The sequence below is a fragment of the Sceloporus undulatus genome, chromosome 1, assembly GCF_019175285.1.
Source record: "Sceloporus undulatus isolate JIND9_A2432 ecotype Alabama chromosome 1, SceUnd_v1.1, whole genome shotgun sequence".
Taxonomy (NCBI): domain Eukaryota; kingdom Metazoa; phylum Chordata; class Lepidosauria; order Squamata; family Phrynosomatidae; genus Sceloporus; species Sceloporus undulatus.
The window spans coordinates 267,775,839-267,798,637 of NC_056522.1; the positions used below are offsets into that span (position 1 = coordinate 267,775,839).

Consider the following 22,799-nt stretch of genomic DNA (forward strand, 5'->3'; position numbering starts at 1 on the left):
AATAATAATAATAATAATAATAATAATAATAATAATAATAATAATAATAAGTTTTATTTATAAACCGCTTTTCCGCAGTGATCAAAGCAGTGTACAGGTAAAAATTGCAATGACAGAGTAGATAATACAGAATAAAAATTGCAATACATAAATAAACTTCAATAAAAACATTACAGTTATACAAATTAAAACCATTACATTAAATCCAAGCTAGCTGACTGCAGTCAATAGTACAGTACATATAGGGGGGAGTCACATGATATCAAGGAATATCGGGGAAGGCTTGCCGAAACAAGAAGGTCTTGAGTCTCTTTTTAAAGAGATCCAGGGAGGTGGTGGAGCGGAGCTCATTGGGAAGGGTGAGATGGAAAAGGCCCTTTGCGAGGTTGACACATATCTCACCATCGGGATCCTCAGTAAATTCTTCCCGGCTGACCTGAGTGTGTGGGGCGGATTATATGGGGAGAGGCGGTCCTCCAAGTAACCTGGGCCCAAGCCATTTAGGGCTTTATAGGTTATAACCAACACCTTGTATTGTGCCCGGAAGCAAACAGGCAGCCAATTGAGATCTTGCAAAACCGGTGTTATATGGTCAGCCCTGGAACATCCAGTGACCAACCTTGCTGCCATATTCTGCACTAGCTGAAGCTTCCAGGTTTGGTACAAAGGTTGCCTCATGTAGAGCACATTACAGAAATCCAACCAAGAGGTTACCAGAGCATGTACCACTGTTTCAAGGTCCCCCCGACCAAGGTAGGGTCGCAGCTGGCGTATCAGCCGAAGCTGGTAACAGGTGCTTCTGACCGTTGCATCCACTTGAGAAGTCAACTAGAGCGACGAGTCCAAAAGCACCCCCAAACTGCGAACTAAGTCCTTCAGGGGGAGCGTGACCCCATTCAGGACAGGTGGGCAAATTTCACCACCCGGACCGGGAGTGCCTATCACTAGTACTTCTGTTTTCTCTGGATTCAAACTGAGTTTGTTTTTCCTCATCCAGCCCATTAGCGACTCCAAGCAGGCATTTAGAGGAGAGATGCCATCCCTAGTTACTGCGTCAGTCGGAGACACAGAGAAACATATTTGGGTGTCATCAGCGTACTGATAACACCGCGCCCTGTGTCTCCGGATGATCTCTCCCAGCGGTTTCATGTAAATGTTGAATAGCATGAGGGACAGAATAGCTCCTTGAGGGACACCAGATGTAAGTTCCCTCTTACTGGAGCAAACGTACCCCAGCTGCACCATCTGGAATCTACCCGAGAGATAGGAACGGAACCACTGGAGCGCAGTGCCTCCGATACTTAACTCCCTCAGGCGTTCCAGAAGCATACCATGGTCAATGGTATCGAAAGCTGCTGAGATGTCCAAAAGCACTAACAGTGTCACGCTTCCCCTGTCCATGCCCAGATGGAGATCATCGACTAAGGCGACAATGGCAGTCTCAGCTCCATAGCCCGCCCAGAAGCCGGTTTGAAATGAGAAAATAGAGACACGAGGGGTTGCAGTAACTAGAGGAATATCTCATTTATCTTCCACACACACACAAAAAAAAAATGATGCTCAAAGTTCTGAAACAAAGACTTTTACCATATATGGAGTGAGAAATTCCAGATTGTCTAAGATGGGTTCAGAAGAGGAAGAAGCATGATGGATCAGCCATCCTTTCATCTCTTTTAGATAGTGCTTCAGTGGCATGTGGCAGCTAAAAAGGCCAATGCAATTTTAGGGTGCATCAATAAAAGTATAGTGTCTAGATCAAGTATAGTGTCTAGATCCATCCTAACGGTGGCCTTTGGTCTTGAATATTGGTTACGCATCAGGATAATAAAATACTGTGATGCATTCCTTTCTCTAAGAGAGATCCATGATCTACACAGTCAAAAGCTTTGCTATGATCTGGTTTTCTTCTGAAATTCGTTGGCATGCTCCATTATCCAACATATGTTTGCAATATGATCATAGAATCATAGAATCATAGAGTTGGAAGAGGCCACAAGGGCCATCCAGTCCAACCCCCTGCCATGCAGGAAATCCAGATCAAAGCATCCCCAACAGATGGCCATCCAGCCTCTGTTTAAAGACTTCCAAGGAAGGAGACTCCACCACTCTCCGAGGAAGTGTGTTCCACTGTCGAACAGCGCTTACTGTCAGGAAGTTCCTCCTAATGTTGAGGTGGAATCTCTTTTCCTGGAGCTTGCATCTACTGTTCTGGGTCCCATTCTTTGGAGCAGCAGAAAACAAGCTTGTTCCCTCCTCAATATGACATCCCTTCAAATATTTAAACAGCGCTATCATATCACCTCTTAACCTTCTCTTCTCAAGGCTAAACATCCCCAGCTCCCTAAGTCATTCCTCATAGGACATGGCTTCCAGACCCTTCACCATTTTAGTTGCCCTCTTTTGGACACACTCCAGTTTCTCAATGTCCTTTTTGAATTGTGGTGCCCAGAACTGGACACAATATTTCAGGTGGGGCCTGACCAAAGCAGAATACAGTGGCACTATTACCTCAGTGGGGGACGTTTTGGAATTCCTCTTGGACATAAAGCTGAATACCACTGTTCACCCTCATAGAAAGGCAGGCCCAGGACTGGGGGCCTAGAGAGGGAGCTGAGGGGCTCCCTCCGTGGAGCATGTAGCATTCACATAATCTGTCAAAATGACAGTATATGCAAATGTTCCCGCTAGATTTTTTTTTTAAAGGAGGGGGGAAGAACCCATGCCACTGGCAAATGGCTGCATGTGGAAATGAATATGCAAATCATTTGATTGATGACAAGAAGGAGGCAAGTGTGAACATGAGTGGGGTAAATTGCAGTGGGGTGGTTCGATTGGGGCAAAGGGGAACATCATTCCAGACAGATTCGGTCTGGAGATTACCGGATCTGCCCAGATCTATCCAGGCCAAACGTACCAGTGTGAAATGGGCCAAAGTCACAGCTCTGAGTATGCAAGACCTGAGCAGGGTAATTGATAGCAGGGTAACTTGGAGGTCTGTCATTGATAAGGTCAACTTGACGTCAACTTGACAGCAGTTAACAACAATTACAAAAAGCGATCTTGGAATATGATCCTAACTAATCAGCTATGAGAAGCAAAGTACCCTACATTCAATGGGTCAAGCAGTTTCAAAATTAGGGCCTTCCCAATGTCAGAAATCACAGCATGAATGGAACAACCACTCCTTCATCCTCTCCTGTTCTCTACTTTGTTTTCACAAGAATCCTTTGAGGCAGGTCACAATAAGAATGTGACTGAAGCAGAGCCACCAGATGACTTTCATGCCTGGGCGAAGGCTTAAAATAGACCCCCCCCCCCCAATTCCCCCCATACAATATTGAAGTAATGCAGAACCCATTCACACAAACACTTTGATTGCACTCTAACTTCATGGTTCCATCCTACTGAATCCTGGGACTTGCAGTTTAGTGAGGGGTATTTAGAATTCTCAGTCAGAGATTTCTAGTGTCCTCTCTTCAAACTACATATCCTAGGATCCCACAGGATGGAACCATGGTAGATAAAATTGGAATCATAGTGCTACAGTTGTGGAGTGTAAAAGGGCTGTGACTGAAGACTGTGAGAGTGTTGCTATTATTACTAACACATTTAGAAATTAAGCATAGTTTAGCTATACAGTTTTTTTTTTTTTAGTATTTATACCCCTCTCTTCAGCCACAAAGGCTCTCAGAGTGGCTTACAGCTTTTAAAAAATATTAGAAAGTTCTGTTCAGTTACCCCAGCAGAGCTTATTGGCCACAAATTATTTGGAAAGAGATTTGGTACACACACTTCTTGTCTATATTTTTGCAACAAACTTGTGAGGTACTTCTGCTTCTGGATCCCAAGGTGTGACACATGGTATCATATAGAAAACGGTTTCTTGGAAACCCAAAGTCAGTCAGTGGTTAGCCAATCACAATGAGCTCAGTGGAGGAATAAACCCTTCATAAATGAGTGAGTCTGCTTGTCTGTTTGATTTATGCAAGCAATCCAGCAACAGTGGCAAACTGGCAAGTGTCAGCAATCAGGAAGCAAAACAAAAGGAAGGCTGATTGCTGTTGGACATTCCCAATTTGAAAACTAGGTAAGTACTGTTCTGTGTACTGTAGCAATTCTTGCAGGTGATCAGGGAGAAAAATCTGGTCAAACTTTAAGGAATCTCTGTGACCTACATTATGAATAATATTCACATGTTTCCTGATTGTTATTAGACTTTGAAATATGTCAGAGGGCACAGGATGTTCTGAGACAGAGACTGATACATGAATCAAATTCAAATTACAAGAAAAGAGATTTCATTTAAACATCAGAAGAAATATCCTGCCAGTAAGAGCTATTGAACAAGGGAATAGACTGCCTTTCTGGACTTGCCTTCTTTTTAAAGAGTTTGGATGGCCACATTTCAAGAGTGCTTTAGTTGTGTATTCCTGCATGACAGGCTTGAAGTAGATGATCCTTGGGGCCTCTTCCAGCTCTCTAATTTGGTTGGGTTTCAACTTTGAAGACTAGAATTTCTGTGGAAATGAAAGCACTATCCAGGAGTTTGTGGGTTCAGGTCAGCCAAAATGAAATTCTTCTAATGATTTTAGGTCTGTGTATGTCTACATTTCACTTGTTGAAATTAATGGAATGTGACTGCTAAGCTTTAGCAGCATTTGTCCATGCTTTGTAACATAGGTTGCTATCTCTATTAAGCAAAATAGCCAAATGACTGCAGCTCAGTTCTCATTGTAAAATAAACATGGTACTAAAGAAATCACAGCAGGACATACTGAATAAGCAGTGAGATTGTTTTTGAATGTGAATGGCATATTTGTTATTCTGATTAATACAACCAAGCCTCAGTACAAATTTGGAACACTTACATAATTTATATACAGGCGGAAAGAAAATATTTGACACCAATTAAACAGCTCCTTTGGCTATTTAATCTAATAATAAATATTTCAGCCATTCACTCAATTTGTGGAGCACAACTCGTAGGATGCCATTGGGCTTGTTGCACAAGAGCCAATTTGGTATAGTGGTTTGAGCACTGGATTACAACTCTAAAGACCAGGGTTAGGATCCCACTTGGCTACAGAAACCCACTGGGTACCCTTGGACAAGTCACACTCTCAGCCTCAGGGAAAGGCCATGACAAACCCCCTCTGAACAAACCTTGACAAGAAAACCTGTGATAGGGTTGCCATAAATTAGAAATGATGTGAAGGCATAGAGCAACAAAAAAATCTGGCCTTAGTTACTGCATCTTAACAGTGGAACAAGATTGGAGCCCTATTTCTCAATTTCATAATTAAATTTAAAAATTGAGGAACAGAGATCTAGTTCTTGTTCTATAATCTTAGTTGTCACAGTGAAGACAGTCTGGCCACAGTAAATCATCTGTTGGTTACACCCTGTCCATATTATACTCCATGTGGGGCTGCCTTCGGGACAGACACAGCAGCTGGGGTTAGCATAGAAAGGAACAACTGATTGCAGTCTGTAACATCATATAGAAAAACTACATTTTAAAGGCTTTCAGTACACTTCTGGACTGAGCTCAAGATGTTAAGTGATGTGGTTAAGAACTCTAAACAAATAGAGATCTTAATATCAGAGGGAGTACTCTCTCTGCATACAGGATATGGAGGAATCAAAAGTGCCCTTCTCAAGTGAAGTACCCTGGCTATGGAATAACCTCACCTCAGAAGTTGCTGAAGTTGGTCTCATCTCTGCATCAAATTTAGAGTTGTCTGTTTCCCTTGTGTTTTGTGTCTGAGGCTGCATCTGCACTGCAGAATTAATGGAGTTTGACATCACTTTAACTGCCATGGCTCCATGCTATGGAATTCTGGGATCTGTTGTTTTGTGAGATATTTAGCCATAGAACTCTGGTACCACAACAAACAGCAAATCCCAGGATTCCATAGCATGGTGGTGTAAAACTGCATTATTTCTACTGTGCAGATGCAGCCTGGGTGATCACAGCTAGGTTCAGATTCACTAGATTGTGGGTTTTTATTCGGCTCTATGATTCTGTATTAAAGTAGTTCTAAACTATTTTATTGACTGTATCCTGACCTGAGATATTCCTGAATATAAAGTGGATCAGGCATATTTCCTTAAATAAACTTTTACCAAAAAAAGTGGGGAAGGAGGGGGTTGATCCTTCTATGGCTAAACAACAGAGTTTTGTAGCACCTTGAAGACTAACATATTAATTAGTCTATAAAATCCCATGGACTATTAGAGTGTATTTCAGCAGAGGCATGAAACGGTATCCTCCATTGGCACAGAGACACAGGTAGGCATATACACACAAAGAAGTTTATCACATGGGGGACAATTGGTTTCACAAGATGTCATGTTCAAAGTGCTATTATCCCGTGAATAACCCATGAAAATCTTGCAGTTGTGCTAATGGTTTTCACATGACTTAGAGATGAAACGTGATTAAAGTGTCATTAACTTGTAAATAACTAGGCAAGAAACAACAGCAAATCATTCACAAGATTTTCCTGTGAATGACGTTTTGCTGTTTATTGCCTGGTTATTCCCTGGTTATTCCCAGGATAATGGCTATTCTGTTAATCTCATTTTAATTGTGTTTTAACATCAATTGCATGATTTTCACGGTTAATCATTGTTTAAACTCCACATTTCCCCCCATGTGATAAACTCCTAAGAGCACACAAGTGTGTAACAGTAAAACTGAGGAGTCCACTGAAGTGCAAACGGACTTGTTTACATACAGCCAGGATGGCCTAGTGGTTTGAGTGTTGGACTATAACTCTGGAGACTGGGGTTCAATTCTCTGCTAGGTCATGAAACTCAATGGGTGACATCCTCTTATGCTCAAAGGGAGCCCATGGCAAACCTCTGAACAACTCTTGCCAAGAAAACCCCATGATAGGGTTGCCATAAATCTGAAAAGAGTTGAAGGCACACAACTAGGGTTGCCATAAGTCAGGACCTCCAAACCGGGACAAATGTAGGACAAATGTAGGGCCACATTTTCAAATGTAGGACACGTTTTTAAAAATGGAGGACACATGAAAAATTTGATACTTTTTTAAAAATGTTAATATAAATGCATGTTTCTTCGGCTGCTCAAAATGGAGGACATTTTGGCATTATTCCTATACAGATGGCAGAAATGTACTTCTCTTTCTGGCCAAATACCCCCCCCCGCCCATTCTACAACTACAAGTCCCACTCCCAACAGGCAAGATTTGAAAGACCACAGGCAGCCCCTTTTGCCACTGCAACTAAATTTCCCACTCCCAAGCCTTCTTAGCAATTCCTCCTCCTTCCTCCTTCCTTGCCTCCTCCACCCCCCCCCCAAAACCCCTCACCCCCTCTTTTTCCCCAGGTATGTCTCAACTTAGGGGGGATTTATGGGTCAGATCCCTTGCAAAATCTTTTTTCGTTTGTAATGGGGGCAAAGCCTTGAGAAGCCCTGGACCCCTGAGAAGAAGAGGAGGGAGGCTTACAGAGAGGGTGGTAAATAAGGGGGCTAGAGGCAGGGTTGCCATAAGTCAGAAAGGAATTGGGCACACAACAGCAACAATAACAACAGCAACAGCAGAGGAGGAAGGGGGAGGAGGAGAAAAAAAGGGAAGGAGAAAGAAGGAAAGGAGGAGAAAGAAGAAGAATAGGAACAAAAAGAAAAAAAGATGAGGAGGGGGAAGAAAGGAAGAAAAAGGAGAGGAGGAAGAGGAGGGGAAGAGGAGGAGAAGAAAAAATGGAATAACAAGAAGAAGAGAAGGAGGGGAAAGAGAAAGAGGGGAAGAACTAAAAGCAACTTGCCTGCAAAGCCCCCTCTGCTTGGACTGTTGGAGCATGCCCAAATAAGGAAGCAGAGGGCTGGCTCCTTCAGAGGGCTGGCCAATAGGGGCAGGGCAGAGCAGCAGACCCCGCCCCTGCTAGCTCCAGCCGCTGCTGCTGCTCCAGGCCTGCTGCTCAGCACTGTAGGAAAGGGAGGCAGCAGCCCTGGGAGCCCTGAGTCGGGCAGCCACCCGGGAATGGGGGGAGGGCGGGGCGGGACCGGAGGCGGGAAAGTCCCACCCACTGCCGTGAAATGGCAAGCCTACACACAACACACTCACATAGTTAATATAAGCAGTAGGAAAATTTGGTTTTGGACAGCAATTCCCTCAGCCGCATGGCTGCAGTGGCCATTCTGTCCAGGGGATTCTTAGAGTCGTTGTCCAAAAGTTAACTTTTCTAAACTCTAAAAATAAATACACATCTCCTGTTCTTGGGAATGTCATTACATAAGCCCTCTGACTCCCTTTGATGGCTTGTGAATGCCAAACATCTCATAACAACAACAAAAACCCACCAGTATTAGGATTCCCACTTGTTCACAAAATCTGTGTGTATGCGCCTTCAAGTTGCCTATAGACTTACAGGACTCTCCTAAGGTTTTCTTAGGCCAAGGGTACTTAGAGTTGGTTTTGCCAGGTCTTTCCTCTAAAAGATAGCCTACAGCCTACAAACACACTGACAGTCTCCCATCCAAGTACTGACAAGAGCTGACCCTGCTTAGCTCCCAAAATCAAACAGGGCCTGATTCCTTTGAGTCCTATAAACCTCGTGGACAGCCTGCAGTTTACAAATTATGAGCCTTCCCTAATATACTGATTCCTGTGATCAGATGCAGAGGGAAAGGCGACATAAGGGGATCACTTTGCACATAACAGAAATGACGAGTGGAATGAAACTAGAGAGAGGTAGTGTGGACTAGTGGTTTGAGTACTGGACCATGACTCTATAGAGACCAGGGGCCAAAACACACTGGAGAAATAATCCAATTTGAAACCGCTTTAGCTGCCCTGGCTCAATGCTAGGCAATTCTGAGAACTGTAGTTTTGTGAGGAATTGAGCCTTCTCTATCAGAAAGAGCTCTGGGCCCACAATTGACTCCAGTTCCAAGGATTCCCTAGCACTGAGCCAGGGCAGTTGAAGCAGTCTCAACGTGGATTGTTTCTGCAGTATGTTGGGACCTAGGGTTCTATCCCATTAAAAACTCAACTAAGGCGGGATACAGACCGCCCAAAAAGGGTGGTCTTCCACCGCCCTGGTTTGCTGCGTGAGGGAGCTGCAGCGGACAAACCGCGCAGCTCCTTTGTGCAGCAAAAAGAACCTGAAAAAGTGGGTTCTTTCTGCGGTGCGGTTGTGATGCTGCAAGGCACCAATGGCACACTTGCGGCATCACAAGGGTGCTGAGACGTGCGGACACTAGGCGTCTGTCATGTCAAAATGGCGGCGCCCATATGTACAGGGCGCCACCATTTTGAGGCCCTCATCACGTGAAAGGGCCAGTCTATCCAGCGCCTAAATGACTTTGCACAAGTCACACTCTCTCAGCCTCAGAACAAAAATCTTGCCAAGGAAACCCCAGGATAGGGTGGCCTTAGGGTCTTAGGGTCAGCATAAGTCAGAAAAAACTTGAAAGAAAGCATGCCCCCAAAGTAGGCACCAAGGAGAGCCTGGGGTTTTTTTTGTGGGGGGAGGAGGGCCTCCTGGGCCCCAAAGACTACATTTCTCATCCTCCCCTGCTCCCTTCCCTAGAAATCCAGAGGCAGAGGCAGCTCCTTGGACTTTCCTGTCAGGTGATCAGGGCAGGGGCTTCTCCCTTGGGGCTGCTTTGGGCTCTGGGAGGCAGAGACTGAGTGTGGAGCTGCCTGGAGAAGCCATAAACTGCACATGGAGGGCCAGGGGAGCAGACTTCCTCCTCCTTTGTTTGCCCAGATTTTCCAGCTCCACTCTCACCTTCTGCCCAGGAGGAACCAAGGAGCCTGCTTTGCCCTGACATTTCCAGGAGTGTTGCTAACCTTTCTTAGGTCACCCATCCTTAGGGTTGCCATAACCCTCCTGCCGGCGGGACATTCCCGGTTTTTCACCAACTAGGGGGCGTCCCTGCACGGTTTCCTCCTTGACTCAGGTTTGTCCTGGGTTTTCGTGTTGCCAATCTGGTGACTTTCACACCAAAATGGGTACTTTTCAGAGTCTTTGGTGTGATTTTGGTGGTTGGTTTTAATGGTAATTTTGAGAGTTGAAATAAGTTCCAGTAATTTTTATTCAATTAGGGCTACTTTTTATTGCCATATTAACATTACAGGGACTTTTCAGGCATTTTGACTGAATATTTGGTGAGATATGGGGGGATTTGGTGAGTTTTGGCCAAACGTTTGGGGAATTATCTTCGAGGCTTGTTGGCAACAATTGTTGCCAGACTCAGGAAGAGGAGCGCCTCCTCTGTTTGGACCCAGCAAGGCAGCAGAGGGGAGAGGGTCATTTCCTTTGGCACCAAGGTGAGGATGAGGAGGAAGAGGAGGAGGAGGTGCGTGCCCATTTTCAATATTTATGTTGCCCCTGTGTATTTTTTCTAACTTTGACTGCCAGGGCTCAATGCTCTGGAATTCTGGTGTCTGTGAGGCATTTGGCCTTCTCTGTCAGAGAGCTCTGGTGCCACAATATACTACAATTCACAGGATTCCATAGCACTGAGCCCTGGCAGTCAAAGCAGTGTGTTTTGGACACAGATAGCTTCCTTTTGTGAGTTAATGAATGAATCCAGTCCCTAGCCTTTATATCTCTCTCACACTCTGCAGGAGTAATAACCCACTTTGAGACTGCTTTAACTCAATGCTAGGGAATCCTGGGAATGCTAGTGTTTGGGAGACATTGAGACTTCTCTGTCAGAGATGGTTCTGAGGCCACAATAGACTACAATTCTCAGGATTCCCCAGCACTGAGCAGTCTCAAACTGGACCATTTCCTCAGTGTGGATGCACCTGGGGAGGAATTCTAGGCACTGCAGTTATGTGACTCCCTGTCAGAGATAGTTCTGGGGCCACAGTGTACTACAATTCCCAGCATTCCCCAGCACTAACCCAGGACAGTTAAGTCACTCTCGAACTGGATTATTTCCTCAGTGTGGATGCAGCTTTGGTGAGGAACTCTGGGCATTTCAGTCCAGCATTGTTTTATTTCTGCAGTGTATTTTGGCCCAGAGACAAGGTGACCAGGCATCCTCCTCCTTTTCCAGGACATGTCCTCTTCTGTCAAATTTCAAAATGTCCTCCATTTTGATCATGCCTAAGAAACATGCATTTATATTAACATTTTTAAAAAACCATCAATTTTTTTCGCATGTCCTCCATTTATTAAAACTGTGTCCTACATTTGAAAATGTTGTCCTACATTTGCCCTACATTTGTCCCCGTTTGGAGGTCCTGACTTATGTCAATCCTATCCATCCTCCATTTGTCTGGGGTGCCCTCCATTTCACCATGCTTTCTTGGCCTCCCTTTGGGGCCAGGACATCCACAGGGCACCCTCTTTAGGACCCATAAAAGTAAGAGTGCTATTGTGGGGAGGGGGGTGTCTTTCCCCCCTATTTCTCCCCTCCTCTTCCTGCTTTCTTTAAGGAGTTTATCACACTGGGGCTGATTTTGACATTAAAGAGAGATTAAAGTGCATTTAAAGCATCTTGCAAATGGAGTGGATATGGTGAGTAATTGTGTGAATGATTATCACACGCAATTGCACAAATAAAGTGATATCGGAAATGCATTGTCATGAAATCCCGAAAGTAAAAAGATGCCTATTAATGCTTCTTTGTGACCACTTTATTGGTGGGTTTTGTGCTACATTGTGCTACATTGTTATGTGATTTTTCCAGGATATTCACAGGATAAACTCTAGATCTCCTTACTGTGATAAAACATTTCTTCCAGGGGAAAGAGTTTTGGAAGCACAGGCAAAGCTGGAGAATTGTTTTTTGTGGGTTTTTTGAGCTATGTGGCCATGCTCTAGAAGAGGACTCTTCGACTTCAAAGTTGGAGAAACTTGAGACTGTAGGTCCCATAATCCCTTTGTAGCCCTATTGATTGGAACAATCTGGAGCAGTAGTTCCCCCCAAAAGTAACTTTTCCAAGTTCTTCATCTGTGCAGGCCACCCAAACCAGGTTTTTGGATCCCCAAACGATGTGGCTTTAAGAAGAAAAGCTTGTTCTCCTCCCCTGTGGATCACAAAATAATCCAGATAGAATCTGGGTTGAATCTTTGTTATTCACATGCATTTTGAATGCGTACACTTTAGTGTTTGGGGGATGGGCAGCTGCCAACCCCTCCACCTTAGCCCAGGATGATCAATCTCAGGTATTTTACTGGGTTTTTCTCAACAATTCACATCATCAGTTGTATGAATAACCGATGCAAATAGATCCGGGATAAAACTCTGCATGCCCTGAACAGGCTTCAAATACATTAGATTCATCGACACCATCTTTATTCGAGTACAGACATGTGTGAGCAACTGAACTTTCAGAGATGTGTATAGATGCGGCTCCAAAGTGTGAACAACAAAACTGGAATGAGTGAATGAGATTATTCACATCCTTGCACTAAAAAAAGAGAAGATGTCTGGATAGAGATTTTTTCACATCAGCTAAAGCTCCAGGTGTTGTTGTGTGCCTTCTACTCATCTCCAGCTTAACCCTTATAACAGGGTTTTCTTGGCATGCTTTGTTGAGAGGGGGTTTGCTTTTACTTTCCTAAGGCTGAGAGAATGTAGTTTGCCCAAAGTCTCCCAGTCAGTTTCTATGGCTGAGGGGGGATTCCAACCCTGGGTTCCAGAGCCATAGTCCATTCCTCAAACTACAACACCACCCTGGCTTAAAGCTCCAGACAGTGGGATAAACTCTTGTTTGGAGGTGTGGAGATGCCTCCTTTCTCCTTTAGTCCTCGTACCTTGGAAATCAGATCTGTGCCTCCTCCTCTGGCCATATTCCCGTCTGTGTGGGCCTATGTAAACATCATTTACGACATGATGCTAATTTGCGTCTGTGCTGGGTGATTAATGTGGTTATGATATTGTGTCCTAGCCTGAATAGCAGATGGCGGTTAAATATACAAGACAGAAAAGCCTACATTGTGTACATAAAGTTGGAACATGGGGGATGGAGTGGAAGAGAAGAGTGTATTGATTTAGGAATATTGCAATATTTAATATCTTCTCCCTTGGGCACCCCCCATGCTGTGCTTCCAGATTTCTTTTGTCAAGTGCAGGGTGGGCAAAGGGTGGCCATGGGGCCACATGCACCCACCCACACCTTTTCAGGATGTTCTTGCAGCATTTGATGGCTCCAGAGACTCTAAACTACTTCGACCCACCCCCACCTTGAACTGTCTCTTTTGAAAATCTCAGGAGCAGCAGTTTCTCCTTGAAATGGGTTGCAAGGCCCTTGTACACAAATTAACATTAAAAATGGGGGGAGGGGAAACCTCACCAATTTTTCAACACCAGAGAACCTATAGACATTCCTTTTGAGGGGACATACTTAGCAGACCCCCAGGGTCATGAAGCAAGAAACTGCATACCCTCCACTTGTCTCAATCTGGCAGGGATAGTTCTACTTTTTGTTGTCCTACTTTTTCAGCTACCTTTCAAATGTCCCACTTTCTTTCTCCTTCTCCCACTTTCCCTCTTTGTCCTTTGTTCCAGTTGTGCAAACTAAAATCAAAGTATAAATGTAGTTTGCACTCAGTTAACTCAGTGGAAGGAGAGGAGAGGAGGGGTCAGAATCTTACCCTTTCTAGTTGTTGTTGGGTGCCTTCAAGTCATTTCCAACTTATGGTGACCCTAAGGCGATACTATCATGGGGTTTTCTTGGCAACATTTGTTCAGAGGTGGTTTACTATTGCCTTCCCCTGAGGCTGAGAGAGTGTGACTTGCCCAAGGTCACCCAGTGAATTTCCATGGCTGAGCTAGGAATCGAACCCTGGTCTCCTGAGCCATAGTCCAACACTCAAACCACTACACAACACTGGCTTGCTACCCTATAGAGTAGGGTCAAGCAAAGGTAAACTGCTGCAGCTTGTGGATTCTTCCTCATTAATAACTATTACCATCTTCAGCATTGGGTGCACAAGTTCCACTTTTCATCTGTAAAATGCTGGAGGATATAAAATTGGTCACTTGACCCATGACAGTTGCCCACCTTTAATCTGTACTTTTAAGACACTTGACTCCTGGTTGAGTTTCTTAAATAGAACAATTTCCATATCAGGAATATGGTGAATCTGCTCTAGATTTTAAATGTGCCAAACTCTGTCACTTGGTTAACTCAGCCAAAGTCTGGAATAAATTCCAGAGTGGATTAACTGGACCACCAGTATGAAAGCTTTCAGCTTTGTATAGTAGGAGCACACATGAAGACTCATGCTGGCTCAGTATGTTCAGCAGACAAAAGTATGTTCTGCTTACCATACAGCCTCCCACGTAAACATGGGAAGCCCCAAAGAAGTTTCAGGGCTGGTCCTGCGTAAGAAGTACACAGGGCTCATGACAGAACAGAGTCCAACAGCAACCTAGTTTAAGAGATTCAGGATTTGCAATGTGGCACATTAACAGTTCTATCTACCAAGAGAGGAGATGCTAGATGTGTGAAAGCTGAACAGGAATGCCTTGGGACCCATCACTACCAAACACCTCCATAAGCTGTCTGAAGTGGTTGTCCCATTCATTTCAATATGGTGCAGTGGGCAAAGGAGTGGATTCAAGAGGCCAAATGCTTTAGGAGATCCATTTCTGTAGTAGTCTTCTCGCAATAGCTAAAGACTTGGCTCTTCCAGTGTCATTTGGGCTGGAATTACACAGTGGGTTTACATTGGTATGGATGCACTTTCTTGGATACACAAGGGTAGAATCTTATTCAGGATTGTGTAGTCCCTGTTAACACCAGCATAAACCATGGCACAAGAGGTTGTGCTATCTAGGAGGTTTGGTAAGTGTGACCTTAGCAGTGATGAGGAATTAGATTTAGTGTTGTACTGTGGGAGGTAGATGGCTGTATTGCCTGTTGTGTAATCCCAGCATAGCTACAGTGGTGTTATTTTATGCCACACAGCTGATGGCCTTGGTCTGACCATAGGTTGATGCACTGTAATAATAATGATGATGATGATGTTTGTTTATAAAACCCTTTTCATCAAAGGGCAAAACTTCAGACAGATATAATCAAGAAGGAAACAATAAAACACAACACTGTAATATACTAAAGATACTAAAGATCTTGTATTGTATTGTCGATTTGCTACGGTGTTTTTTTCATATTGTTTTAAATTAATCTCTTGAACTGTTTTAAATTAGTGATAAAGTATTCTGAACATTTCATTTAGAACAGACAGGTCTATTAAAAATAAACTAACATTATATGTGTCTAGAATTTTATTTTCGAAAAGCCTGCTTGGACTTTGTTCTGTATTTGCAAATATGCATTGGACCTGTTTGCAAGTTGTGAGCAGGTCTGTTAATACCTTCATGTTTGGAAGTATCTCATTCATTGAGTTGTCATATATTGAAACTAACTTGTTGGCACACAACTGCTATTTCAACAAATTGGACCAGAAGCATGGGAAAGCTTATTATTTGCATTTTCCCACTCTCACATGGAGCCTGCATCCCTAACCCCAGCAAATGTGGAAAGCCCACTGCAATGGCTCAATTCATTATTCATTTAGATTGGAGCCAGTGAGTTTATTACCATATTACTTTTCCCAGTTCAACTCCTCATTCTAAACTGATAAGCTACTTATTTACAGGGACTTTCAAATAAGGCTATATTTATTTATTATTGGATTATACCTAGGGTTGCCATATCTTGGCTGCAACCAAAATTTTCCCGGCTAGGGAAGAGGGAGGAGGCCGGCCGTGATCGTGGCGATCGTGGCCAGCCCCCGCGCACCTTCCTGGCCTTTAAGGAGGCCTGGGCCTCCTTAAAGGCCAGGAAAGAGGCCAGCCGTGATCGCAGCGATTGCGGCTGGCCCCCGCTCTCCTTCCTGGCTTCTAAGGAGGCCTGGGCCTCCTTAGAAGTCAGGGAAGAGGGAGGAGGATGGCCATAATCGCGGCGATCGTGGCCAGCCCCCGCGCCCCTTCCTGGCTTCTAAAGAGGCCTGGGCCTCCTTAGAAGCCAGGGAGGAGGGAGGAGGCCGGCCATGATCGCGGCAATCGCGGCTGGTCCCCGTGCCCCTTCCTGGCTTCCAAGGAGGCCTCGGTCTCCTCAGAGACCAAGAAGGAGGGACACTTTTTTTGTAGGACACTTTTTTATTAAATGGAGGATGCCCTGTGCCCCTTCCTGGCCTCTAAGGAGGCCTCGGTCTCCTTAGAGGCCGGGAAGGGGCGCGGGGCATCCTCCATTAAAAAAAAGTGTCTTACATTGGAAAATGTTGTCCTACATTTGTCCCGGTTTGGCGGTCCTGACGTATGGCAACCCTAATTATACTCCACTTTTCTCTTGGGATGGGACACAAGGTGACTAATTTATGTTCTTTTTAATTTTTATTAAATTTTATTTTAAAAAAATTCAAAATTGGCTCCTATACTAACAGAAAGGTGTGATATAAATTAAGCAAACAAATACATTTGATAAGGAATGACATTTTGCTTCAATTTTCTGTTCAGCTTTGCTTGGGCTCCTTGGAAACAATATACTTTTTCTTGGCTGACACTCCAAAAAGTCTGACATTTGGAAAGTCCATAAGGAACATCCAAGTCTATTTTATTTCAGCATTTCATCACAGTTCTTCAGTGGTTTTGCAGATGAACCTGTCACTCAAAGTTTCCCTTTTCTAACTCATTACATGTTCAATGCTCTACTGTAAAGATGAGCTGTCATATTGTAGGTTGAGTCCATCTGTTCCTCCATATTTCAGATTTGGATACCATGGAGTCAGTGGCAGGCACAATGCTGAACAAAAGACGTGATTCCAGAAAAAATGGGGTTACAGGTAAGTAAGAGTAAGAGAAGGGAGGATATTGTTGGCAAATCCAATTTATTAGATGATTGTAAAGGGCTCCTTTCTCACAAATATGGACTAGCATCTCATTTTAAAAATGTTTCTGTATGGTCATGCTGACTTGAGGATTGTGAAAGCAGTTGCCCTACAAAGTAACTTTTCCAAGTTCTTCTTCTTTTCTGTGATAGCCTATGGATGAGTGGGGATATTCAAGGTGAAACTACCAAGTTTTTGTGACCCAGGAAGGGGAAGGGCCTTGACTTCATGGCAGGAAAAATGATTTCCACTCAGTAGTAGCCACTGAGATGCATTCAGGTTCATTCTTGACATCTCTGCATAGAGAAAGGCCTTTTCTCAAAACCCAGGAGAACCACTGCCAGTCAGTGGAGATACACCAGCTTGAAAGATGAACTAAAGCATGAGAGGGGAATTGCCACTTTTCTTTCCCTGGGACTTTTAGGGGGCCATACAGACTGCCAAAAATTCAACCAAAAAGTGGGGTGGAGGGAGGAAAGAAGGAGGAGGAACAAAGAAAACACCCCCAGAAATTACTTCATTTTCTTTTAAATTGGTATGTTTTTAATGTTAAACAGTGCAGACAGGCTCTGCAACTTGTTTAAAAGCAGAATTGCATCTCCCTAAGGATTCAGCTCTCCTACTAATGGGCCAGGAAAAGGGCTGGCTAGGGCTACAAAAATAACCTGGGCCCACGTGTGGCCTCAGTGTTTTATTTAGCCCACTCCTGAACAAGTGGTTTGCCCTTGTTTAAGACAGCCTCACATGTTCTATATGCAATCTAGTGCTATGATGTCTGGATTGCAGTTGCTCCCCAGTTGTTTGAACAGATCCTTTTTCTTGGCCTGAAAATTTGTCTTTCTCAGCAGGCACTGGTGACTCTCATGTCAATGGGACAGTAAATCCAGTCCAAAAGCTATACCAAAGCTAATGCTGCCAACTTCTTTCTTTCAGTTAATCTCAAAGGTGCTACAAGATCTCTCTACATATGAATAATATGATTACTGTACCCCATCTCCTACACAACTCCTCTCCACACAAGTCTGCCTCACACGTGGGATTTTACTGTGCTGTTGCCTTTCTTTGGACTGCTTCAGTGCAGTGGCCCCTTCCATGGTACTACTTCTTCTGACCTCTTCCACAGCTTTGGGGAAATGGCCTTTTGCATAGCATGCTTCAACCAGGACTGGTCTGTTAGACTCAATTCCATGGGGACCAAATCATGGAAGGAATGTAGCCTTGAGGCTACTGAATTCCTGGTTGAAGCATGCAGACATAATTTCCTGGCTCTTTTGGAGGGGAATTTTTTCTTCTTGTTCTGGCAGGCTATTCAAGGCTGGTATGGGTTTTTATCATCGCTTTTATCTTGTTCCATTGCTCACCAGACTATTATTACTTAAGCCCATTACTTTTTTGCTGGTGTGTGTATGTGTGTGTGAGTGAGTGAGTTTGAATTTCTTTCAAGACCTGGGTGACTTGTGTGCTTTATTTTAATTCCCCTTCTTTGGCAATATTGAGTAGAGTTGGATGGCTCCCTCCCAGGAATGCGTTAGTTTTGTATTTCTACATGACAGGTGGTTGGACTATATGGCTTCTGTGGTCACTTATGTGATTCTGTGAACATTCTAATCAATACCATATGTATTTTCTTTTATAAAATGGCTGAAACATATAACAATAATTGGATGTTTTGTGGTTTTTGTCTGGTTGGTTTGGCTTAGACTGACTTAATGCAATCTAAGGCGCATTACAGACGGGCCCCTTGAGGCGCCGTCATTACGTGCAAGGGGCGGCGCTTCCTGATGCACCTTGCCCCTCACGCGTAATGAGTGCGTCAAAATGGTGGCACCCTATACAGATGGGCACCGCCATTTTGACGTCACGGATGCACAGCATCCAGACGTCATGCACCGGAAGTGGTGCCGCGAGTGCGTGCCTCGCGCCTTGCGGCACCTCTTCCAGGGCCCAGGAAGAAGCGTCATGTTGGTGCTTCTTCTTGCTCCGCGAGGGAGCCGTGCGGTTTGGCTGCTGCGGCTCCCTCGCAAAGCAACCGGCAGTGGCGCGAGACTGCCCCTTTTGGGCAGTCTGTAACGCGCCTAAGATTTTTAGCAGGATATTTTCACTTGCTTGGTCACTTACTATATCTGTAGTGCAGTCCTATAAATGTCTACCCAGGAGGAAGAACCACTAAGTTAAATGGACCTGCTCCCATGTGTGTGTTTAATTTAAAATGTTTTTTGTTCTGCATTTTTTGTGGTTCTTAGATTCGCTGAGGATCGTAAACCTTGTGCCAGTTTGGAGGTAATAGGAAACATTGATATATTGACTACCATTGCCCCAAAATGGTTTTCTTGTCAATAATTTGATGAGTGTGCTCCAGGTTTTAATCTGAATTTCAAAGTTGCTGTCCAAGGTTCTGAGCTAATCTTGGAGGCCATTTTACTGGGCATATAATGCGATGTATATCGCTGCAATTCTGACTCGGATTTTTCCCCCAAGTCGTAATCAAATCTGACCCATCGTTCCCATTGCCCTTCCAGGACCTCTTTTTTTTTTTAAAAGCATCTGTCACTCAAGCACTTAAACGTCACAGACAATCAGTCGGATAGGCGCTTTTCCCCTCTGGGGAAGGAGAGGGAGCCTCTATTCCCCTCAAATCTATTCTCTGGAAGAGAGAAGGAGCCTCTATTCGTCCTAAACCCCTTTGCATCTGAGGCTCTTCTGTGTCTTCCCATAGTTACTCTGGAAGAGAGAAGGTGCCTCTATTTACCCCAAATCCTTGGAAGAGAGAAGGAGCCTCTATTTACCCCAAATCCCTTTGCATCCAAGGCTCTTCTGTGTCTTCCCATAGTTCCTCTGGAAGAGAGAAGGTGCCTCTATTTACCCCAAATCCCATTGCCTCCCCCATTGCTCCCTGGGCTGTCTGGGGGGCGATCAAGCAGGCATGTAATGCAAAGCCAGTCTGCTGTTCAGGCACTCAGGCAGAGGAAAAGAAAAGAAAAAAGAAAGAAAAAAGGGAAAAAATAAAAAAAATAACAGTTTTAAATGGTGTTCAATGGCTCTCCTCACACATTGGTCTATGAATGTGGAGCAGGGGGAGGTTGCAAGGGGTGTAATGTGTTTACTGCATTTGGAGGTCAATGTAGCACGATCACCTTACCCTGCTTCCCACTCCACCGGGGGAAATGCTATGCGAATGGGAGAAAATGGTGCTGGTAATGCAGGAAAGAGAACAAGCGGGTGACACCCCCAGGCCAGCCCCTTGAGCACTACTCCTCCCATCCCTAAATTCTTGAATCAGACACCCTTTCATTCTCATTCATTTGTCCTGAATCAGACTCGGGAGGCACAGGAAAACTCGCTAAAAATGTGCTGTTAAATTAAACTGCTTTATCAACCACTGATTCGGTTTTTTTCAGGATAATTCGATCACATGGGAGTCAGATTCGAATTCCAATGGGAACGATATCGGAGCAGTGCGGATTGAATGCACGCTCAAATGGGAACGATGGGAACCTAATTCGATTCCTGATTCACGTTATAACCCAGTGGGAATGGGGCCTTAGGGTTAAGATTCAGCAACTTGGATAGATCCTTTAAAAGTTCAATCTAAAACCTGGTAGGGATTCACCACTCCAGTGGCATGGAAGACATCAACTGCCACTGCTGAGTACATGGTACATGCACCAGCTTTTAGCATGCACTTTCCATTTCAGTTGCTGATCATTCTAGCTGACTGCCACAACATTAATTGCTAATGTGCATTTTCTCCTCTCCATTTCCAGGCTTGCTTACAAAACACCTACGGAAGGCCTTACGTCTCTCTTCCCCTGTGGTCCTTTCCCAGCATTGTACAGGTAGGCAAAGTCTGCAAGACACTGAAAGATCCTCTTTGCTTTCATATTCTGCTCCCATAGTTATGTAATGAAGCTGACTCCAGGCTTGAAAGAAGAACTGTTGAACAAGATGGTGATGGGTGCCATTTTAGTGAATATGATGGAGAAGGGTTGAAGGAGCACAGCATGATCTGATTTTCTCTCCTCCCAAGCAGGGAGGGGGGGGGGGGGGGGGGTGGGGGGGTCGGGACCCCCCTATCAGGCCCTGGGGGCGTTCAAGCTCTTTCCTCCCCCCTCTCTTCCATTAAAACCACGGCGAGGGAACAGAGGAAAGACAAAACAAAAGTTCCCCTTTTCCCTCTGCTCCGTGGCTTTAATGGAGGGGGGAGGGAGGAGAGAGGAGGAAGGAGCTTGAACGCCAGTTGCAAGCTCAGAGAGGGAGGGGAAGAGAGAGAGGGGGGGGAGTCCCTGTGACTCCTTTCGCTTTCGTTTCCTTCAGAGTCTGGCTTCCACTCCTCCTCCTCCCCCTTCCTCCCTTGTGCTTTTGCAGAAGAAGGAAGAAGAAGGGAAGGAAGGGAAAAAAGGAAGAAAGAATAAGAGGGAGGGAGAACTGAAGAAAAGAAGGAAAAGAAAGGGAGGAAGAGGAAGGGGAGAAAGGAAGAAAGAAAAAAGGAAGGAAGGAAGCTTCTAAAACGAAATATAAAAGAAAGAAAAGGTGACTTCTAACTTTTAGCTGTTATATCCATGTACAATATAGTATAATAATAATAATACCCCTTACCCAAAATGCTGAGGATTAGATGTATTTTGGATTTTGGAGTTTTTCAGATTTTGGTATATTTATATACAGTATGTCTAATGGGATATACTGGGAGATGGGATCCATGTATGTTTCATATGCATCTCATAGACATAGACTGAAGGTAATTTAATGCACAATATTTTTAAAATAATGTTGTGCTTCTGCATACTGAGCTTCAGCAAAACCCTGAGACCACTATGCCTTGTATAATTCAATAATTCAGTAATTGATCTAAACCTTCAGGATTTCCAAGTTTCCTTGAGTTGGGGGTCAGACCAGATGCTCTCAGGGTCAGTTTGGGGTTTTGGAAGTCCAGAGAAAGGAGACTCAGACTCTACTCTGGACATTTCTCCTGAGAATGGACTCATGTTTTCAAAAACAATCATTTCTGGATTTTTGCAACAACAAAAAAGAGGTGGGTCTGTGATGCAAAAAGGCAAGAGGCTTCCTTCCAGCCTTATTTTTTCTCTTTTTTAAAAGACAAATAGAATAAAATACAGTTAGCTGGCCCTTTTTCAGCATGTCAATGGGGATGCTTTGATGGAGAGTTCCTGCATGGCAGAATGGGGTTGGACTGGATGGCCCTCCGTGGGGTCTCTTCTAACTCTATGTTTTTATGATTAATTAATTAATATATGGAATCAATCTAAGATGATGAATCGTGGCTGTGGAGTCCTATGGCCCTGCTCCAGGCAATGCTAGACTGCAGGCCCCATCATCCAGCAGCACCACAGACTGATGGGAACTGCAGTTTAATAAGGCTGCACACTGCAGAAATAATCCAGTTCGACACTGCTTTAATGCTATGGAAAATCCTGCGATTTGTAGTATGTTGTGCCACCAGAGCTCTCTGACAAAGAAGGCTAAATGTCTCACAAAATTACAATACCCAGATATTGTTGTTGTTGTTATTTTCTTATATCCCGCCTTTCTCCCAATATACAGACTCAAGGTGGTGATTTTCCATAGCATTAATCTATAGTATATCTTTCTACAATGTAGATAGACACCTCCATTACATAATTTGTTGAGGATGTTTTGACTGGGAGTTCCTGCATGGCAGAATGGGGTTGGACTGGATGGCCCTTCTAGGGGTCTCTTCCAACTCTATGATTCCATGATTCTATAGCACTCTGAGCCTACAGTGATTTTAATAGTTTTTAAATGTATAAAGGTATAAAGTCTTATAATGTAAGCCATGCACTGATGGACTATTGCACTATAATTTTTTATTGATTGATTTTATACCCTGCCTTTCTCCCAAAATAGGATTCTCTTAAAGGGGTTTGTTTAATATAAAAAGAAAGGAATGTATAATGGCTTGGAATTAAAAATTATGATAGATAGAT

At 44.1% G+C, this 22,799-nt stretch overlaps 1 protein-coding gene across 1 annotated transcript in view; it reads left to right on the forward strand.

Moving 5' to 3' along the window:
• Positions 1 to 3,999: 3,999 nt before the first annotated feature.
• The window catches only part of LOC121917160, a 24,330-nt gene continuing 5,530 nt past the window's right edge, over positions 4,000 to 22,799 (forward strand). Inside the window, exons 1-3 of the mRNA XM_042442897.1 lie at positions 4,000 to 4,087; positions 16,714 to 16,788; positions 20,598 to 20,669. Coding sequence (XP_042298831.1) covers positions 16,725 to 16,788; positions 20,598 to 20,669 — 136 coding nt within the window. The 5' untranslated portion in view covers positions 4,000 to 4,087; positions 16,714 to 16,724. The remainder of the gene's footprint in view (positions 4,088 to 16,713; positions 16,789 to 20,597; positions 20,670 to 22,799) is intronic.